General features: G+C 36.7%; 2 gene segments (V, D, J or C); one reads left to right on the top strand and one right to left on the bottom strand.

Annotated features, from left to right (window-relative positions):
- Positions 1-3953: 3953 nt before the first annotated feature.
- LOC124391944 lies at positions 3954-4707 on the bottom strand. The segment is given in 2 exon segments: positions 3954-4528; positions 4627-4707. Coding segments are annotated over 2 exon segments (384 nt in total).
- A 436-nt stretch (positions 4708-5143) lies between these two features.
- On the top strand, positions 5144-6401 carry LOC124391959. The segment is given in 2 exon segments: positions 5144-5254; positions 5988-6401. Coding segments are annotated over 2 exon segments (330 nt in total).
- The last annotated feature ends 701 nt before the right edge of the window (positions 6402-7102 follow it).

Genomic DNA, 7102 nt, shown 5'->3' with positions numbered 1-7102 from the left:
GCCAGCAGTACAGACTTTGAAGGCCCTGGGCAGACTAGATTGGCATGACAGAACATAGAGGCTGAAATCTGATTGGACAAAAAAAATCCACATACACATACTGGAAGCAGTGCACCTAAGAGAAACACTATGAAATGAAGAGAATAAACTGTTGGGGATAAATAAATACAATTTCAGAAGAGTCTAGGTACTGTAAGAATTATAGATTGTCTTAACCCAGATTTCACACCACGCTATATCAAAATAAGCTCATCCGCATGTAGTTATGTAGTTTGATGTACAATTTCAGTTGTAACAATCTTAATCATAGTCTTAATTTAATGAGTCTGGGAGAGGCAGCAAGCCATCAAGGAACATCTCTAACCAAAAGGTGTCCGAGACCATGATTATCATTTGAAAAATACCCTAACTTGACCTGCTGGGGGGCTGGCACCAGCAAATGGTGTAAACACCAGTGACTACCATCTGCTGACCTCCGGCTCGTTAGTGGTATCACACAGCCATGTGTTCCTTTACTCATTTCCTACACTTCATTTACATGTAAAAGCTAAATCCTAGCTACACTTTAAAGGGAAGAACAGTATAAAATGTCTGGGCAGAATTTGTTCTGCGTTGTTTTTGACTCAGATGAACCAAAGTGCTTTATGTATTTTGTCACTGCTACGTTGTTATAAACTTCATTATGGTCATCGTTGTCCTCATAATTTTTTCTTACAGTGCTGAAATGATCATTTAGTGCGTAATGAAACACAAAATCGGATAAATGGGACCCAGGATTGTTGACCAGCTAGAATCCTGTCCATCAGAAACAAATGGGACAATTTTTCTCTCCCAAAACTCCAACAAATGGTCTCGTTAGATCAAAGATGTATACCGACTTGTTAAAAAAGAGGAAATGCTATACAGTGGTAAAAATGGCCTTGTCCTTACTTTTGTGAGACATGTTACAGCTATCAAAATACATTTTCAATTGTTCATTTGTGAATAAAATATTGATTTATGAGATTTGCAAATCTTTGCATTCTGTTTTTATTTTCATTTTGATTTTTTTTCCAAACATTTTTGGAATTCAGGTTGTCAATTGTTGGATGATATGAGGTCTGTATTTGGCATTAATGTAAAAAAAAAAAATCATAATTATAATATCTGGAATTTATCTGTACTGTAAATATTTGTATACATTTTCTATATCTGCTTTGTGGCTCATGGTTGTGTTGTGATGAGCAGCCTGTGCTGCTTTAGAGAACCTAATGTGCAACTTATTTAGTTTATTTCTTTTCATACTAAATACAGATTTGTAACATGGTGCATTGAAGTGGAATGATTTACAAATGACTGAACAAATATCAGTATAAGCTGCAAAATTATTTACAATTAGTAATGGTTCATAAGATCTTAATAAAAAAAGAAAGGAACTGGAAACTAGCACATATTCCACAACCAAATCTTTTATATCTTTGTATATTTAGGGTTTAATACATAATGAGATGCATAATCCACTTTAGAAATGTCACACACCTGTTTAAATAATCATATCAAATGCATTCAAATATAAATAGACTCCAAGCAGGATGGACCAAAGCTCAAGTGAAAATTTATACTTATATGTGATATTTAGTGCAATATTTTAGTCTTTTAGATTTAATATTGTTTTCAAAAGGATAGACATTTAATCAGTTTTATGATAAACATTTATTTCAATTCAATTCTGTTTTATTTGTATAGCATTAACAAATTTGGGGCAGGGAGGGGCGAACCAGACATAGTCTTAGATAAATGTTTGTAGGAATGTAATTTTTCATGATATCCTCATTTAATTTTATATTTTAAATTAAATGAGGATATCATGAAAAATTACATTCCTACAAACATTTATCTAAGACTATGTCTGGTTCGCCCCTCCCTGCCCCACCCAGTCCAAATTTCAGAACTAACAGCTGAAATGCTCTACCTAAATTTAAATGTTAACAGTTCCTGATAAAAATGTGCTACATACACAATTTAGATATCTTTGGAAAGATGACACTATGAAAAAAATTTTTGCATGGCAAGTGGAAAGAATATATATAAAAAAAATTTAATGTGAAGGTAAGGTAAGGTTTAACTTCTTGATAATTGTTTTTTTATAAAATTAAAACACATTTTCTAAGTAACAAGTCACAGATTTGCACTAAAATATTTAAGTCATTGCAAAGAATAACCGCAAAAATTATGTGAAAGGGTTACAACATGTAAGTGGACTAGACATTAAACAAATGGCTGAGACAAGAAAAATAAATTATAAAATGTAGACAAGACAACTGTCTCAGCAACAAGACGAAACAGACCTCTTATGCTAAAGTCTTATTCCTAAATTGCCTCATAACCCATAAAACCAGCAGATTTGATAGTGATCTGAACAACAGCAAAGTAGTGCTGCACTCTATTAATCACTAGGTGGAGCTGTCCCATACCAAAAGTGAGAGACTCACGAGGACAGGAAGAGTTACATCATTGATGAAGCCAGAGGAGTCCAGGGCCAAAAAGATAAGACTATCACTTCAGGAAAACAATTGAGCATCAACGTATCTAAGGATAGTTTTTATTTTATACATTAGATTTCCTTTCAACAACATCAAATCAGAATATTGCTTTTGACACCCATTTTTGTGGGTGTGACACTTGAATCTGTCCACCTGGACCATCAGTTTGATTTTCTCTCTTCATGCTTGCCATCCTGTATTGATCTCAGCCAGTAATTTCTGTTCTGTCAAGAAGAGAACACTTGAGAACTTTGAACTGGTTGTATACCCGCTGAAGAATTGCACACAGTGACTCACATGGTTCATTCATCTATAGTTTTTGGATAATCTGCTTTAACTGTGGTGTGATTTTTGCTTTAAAAGTCATTAGACTTTGACTAAATTGAACAGTCCTCTCACAAATATTTCAGTGTTTGAACAGTGCCTTGCTAAATCTAAAATGAAAAAATATAACCGTGTGAAAAGTTTTCTGGAATGTTTTCTCTGGTGTGGGAGAGATCTTGAGAAGGTGCAAGCTGCCTATGAATTATCAGACCTCAAACATATCAAGGAGGTTCAGAGAGTCTATGATCTAGCAGATGCTATGATTTTATCCCCAATTACTATTAGAGCTGTAATCGTTCATGCCCTGAAGTAACAAAAGCTTAGATGGAGCTTGACCGAGGACAGTCAAAGGTTGGTTGAAGATATAAAAAATGTACTTTTATTTGAGGCAATGGATGCAAGCAACACAGGCATCAAGACAGTATAGACACAAGACAAAGGTGGGGAAGAACATGTTTTTCAGTCTAGTGGACATTAGAAGAGTTTCTGGTCATTGTCGGTGGTCCTCACCCTCTGATACCTGCTGTTGGGCCTTTATTTATTTTGCTTCAGTGGCTTCATCACATGAAGAATGTTACAATCACTTTTTGATATCTAACACTTCAGCCATTTATGATAAAGGTGGTCCACAGGCTGGGGACATAAATATAACAATGTGAATTTTGTTGTCATGTTGTCACTCATTGTACCAAAAATAACAGCAATAAAGTGCTAATGGACAGTAAAGACTTCTTGTGAGTCCAAATTAATTGTTTAATCTGCCTATAAACCAGATTTACTTCAGATGCACTGTGGCCCTGACCAGGAAAAACGTGTAAATTATTGTAAATGTAATGTAAAGATGAATAAATTAATGAATATGTGTTAGTGGTGTAATGTGAATTTCAGTAAACATTGTAATGACACATTCATCAATTATGGTAGTGTACTGGCAGTGTCAGGGTCAAAGTGGCTTCACTGAATAATTTGATTATATGTTTGAATAAAGGATCATGAGCTCATGAGAAAATGTCTCTGGCAGGTTGAACATAAAACATCTAGACTGATAGATATTTTCTGCCAGTAAATAAGAGCAAAAAGACATGAGCTTCATCAAACAACATTTGTACCATGCTTTGTACTACCAAATGTAGAGCTGTGATGAAATTACACAGAACAAAGTTCAACATTTTGTATCTACACTGTGCTCTATGTAATGGAGCAACAATTAAAGTCATACAAATGCTCACTGAGGTTGTGTCATTGCATCGTATCACATCTTGTAACTCAGAACCTGCAGTCGCTCCCAGCTGCAGCAGTGCAGTTTCTCTACTATCTGACTGAGGGAGGTTTTTGTACGACTCTATATCACTGTGTGAACAGGTATGTGCTACTGATATAATGTAAACTCTGACAGTAATAATCTCCTGCATCTTCAGTCTGGACTCCACTGATGGTCAGAGTGAAATCAGATCCAGATCCACTGCCACTGAAACGAGCTGGAAAACCCGACTGTAGCTGATTCACATATTTAATCAGGAATTTTGGAGCTTCTCCATGTTTCTGCTGATACCAGTGCAAGCGATCACCATTTGAATCCTTGTACACTGCTGGACTGGTTTTACAGTTGATGGTGACTGTTTCTCCTGGAAGAACAGATTTCACTGCAGGAGTCTGAGTTACTGTGACTTGACCTCTGCATTCTGTAAAAATACACAATAATGCAGCATGAAACTGAAATATTAGAACAGAAACAACAGAAAAAATCATTGTAGAGATAAAATATGAAGCAGTGTCTGACCTTGAGTCCAGAGGATCAGTGTCCAGATGAAGACGGGGATCAAAGTCATGGTAGCTGTGGGTGAAGTTTCTGTAGCAGCAGCTCTCAGTCATGAAGTGTGAAAGTCACAGCGCTATAAACACTCCCAGAGCACTGAAGCATGTGCTGCCAATGCAAAGTGTCCTCTAAGTATGGAAACATCTTTACCACATTCCCCCAATCTTACTGTCATTCTCACACTCAGTCACAATGGGAGATTTCTTGGAAAATAATAATTCTATGTGCATGTAGAGAAATGACAGAAGTTCAGGCTTTCACTTTAATTCCATCAGGATTTAAAATGACTACAGAGGAGATTTCGAGGAGACCAGCATTATTACATTATTCTTTACTGTGTTTATGTATCATGTTTATTGTGTTACTGACTGTAGAGACAAATCTCATCACTTATTCAACATTTGGTATTATTTCTCCTACAGACTTCTGCAGTATGTACTGTACACTTTGCTCAGAGTCAAAGAAGTGTGTGTGTGTGTGTGTGTGTGTGTTTAGGTTCACTGTAGTGTAACAGAGGTTTTTGTACGACGGTTTCATTAGAATGTATCACTGTGGTGGACTTTTGGTGGAGGAACAAAACTCATTATGAAAAGTAAGTGCTCACTTTAACTAAAAGCTCATGGATTCATTAGTTTTTTTAAACAATAAAATGATAGATAGATAGATAGATAGATAGATAGATAGATAGATAGATAGATAGATAGATAGATAGATAGATAGATAGATAGATAGATAGATAGATAGATAGATAGATAGTGACACTTCTATAAATAAATAGATCTTTTCTATAAAATAGAGAAATGTGATGAGAAGAGGAGAGAGCTGCTTCTAGAAAGTCTCTGCTTTTGTGTCATTTTGTACAATTCTGTAGGAGTCACTTCATCTTGTTTTTCAATTCATGTGAAATGTTTACTTTTATTCGATTTAATTCTTTCTTTTTGTTATTCAAATTCATCACAGTGGAAATTAGAGCAACAGTGTAACAGGAAAAATGAGGGTTTAGTGTTGATTTCATATTAATGCTAAGTCATAAATCATTAATAAGTTCATTTAGAAAATGAAATGAAGATGACTTTACTGTGGTGTGATGATTACTGAAGCACAGTGTGTATTGTTCTGAAGTTGTTCTAAAGGTGGAGGTTGTTTTGTTCAGCTGCAGTTAAGTTGGATGACGTTATCAGAATTGTGTCCTGTTTAAACTACTGCATCTGTTTTATAGCCGTTACATTGATTTCCCGAATATCACCATGTTCAGTGTGATAAAGTTCACATTATTATGAGTATAATTATGTGTGTTTGTGTTTTTGTGTGTGTTTTGTCTCCAGCTGGACCGATGGTGAAGCCCTCCGTGTCGCTGCTCCCTCCCTCCTCTCTGCAGCCCTCTGAGGGTTCGGCCTCTCTGCTCTGCCTGCTCTCGGACTATTCTCCACAGGGGGCGCTGCCGAGCTGGACCGTGGACGGTGTCGAGGTGAACGAAGGTGTTCTGACCAGCACAGAAGATCAGAAGAACGGTGTCTACAGCCGCAGCAGCACCCTGACCCTCAGCAAAGAACGCTGGGAAGAGGCCGAGGTGTTCGGCTGTATCGTCTCTCACCACGACACCACTCAGATCACCTCGTTCCGAAAGAGCCGCTGTGAAGTCCACTAGAATTAAAGTGTACACTTTAACACATGCTTAGCAGTCTGAGGTGGTGTAAGTGGTGTAGCTGTGCTGAAATAAAGCTTTAATCTGGAAATCATGTCTCCTTTTTCAGTAGTGAAGTGTATTTGTTAGTGATTTGGAACTGCACCTTTACAGCAGGTCGAGTGCAGAGCTGTGTGTTGTGCTTGAGTGAGTTTGGATGAAGAACCAGAAACATCTGCTGAAAGTGTTTAACTGTTCTGGGAATCAGAGCTTTTCATGCAAATGTTTGTGTGTGTGTGTGTGTGTGTGTGTGTGTGTGTGTGTGTGTGTGTGTGTGTGTGTGTGTGTGCAGAGGTGGGAACTAATGAAGTACAAATACTTAATTACTGTACTTAAGTAGGTTTTTCTGGTATCAGTATTTTACTTCACTACTTATTTTTCAGACGTTTTTACTTTCACTCATTACATTTTTTACACATATATCTGTACTTTTATCTTCTACATTTTTAAACCAGTCTCGCTAATTTAGTTTGCATGTATTTGGTGACATAATCAATATTTTTTCTTCTTACTGTTTGCCATTTTCACCGTATCAACCTCTTTTCCTATCATTGCTTTTCAATCTTCCACTGGTGTATCATTTCTTGGCTCTCACACACCACAGACATAGGCTAGTTTATAAAGAAAACAAGGAGCAAGACAGAAGGCAACAAGACGTCTGGGGTTAACGTGATTGAGACAGAGGGAGTCAGTGATGTAAACATGACTGGCAATAGACACATTCCTGATCACCTGATCTTCATTATCTTTTCTCTG

This window comes from Silurus meridionalis, chromosome 10, assembly GCF_014805685.1.
Source record: "Silurus meridionalis isolate SWU-2019-XX chromosome 10, ASM1480568v1, whole genome shotgun sequence".
In the NCBI taxonomy this organism is placed as follows: domain Eukaryota; kingdom Metazoa; phylum Chordata; class Actinopteri; order Siluriformes; family Siluridae; genus Silurus; species Silurus meridionalis.
The sequence above is the reverse complement of the archived record's forward strand: the minus strand, read 5'-3'. Positions and strand labels throughout refer to the sequence as shown.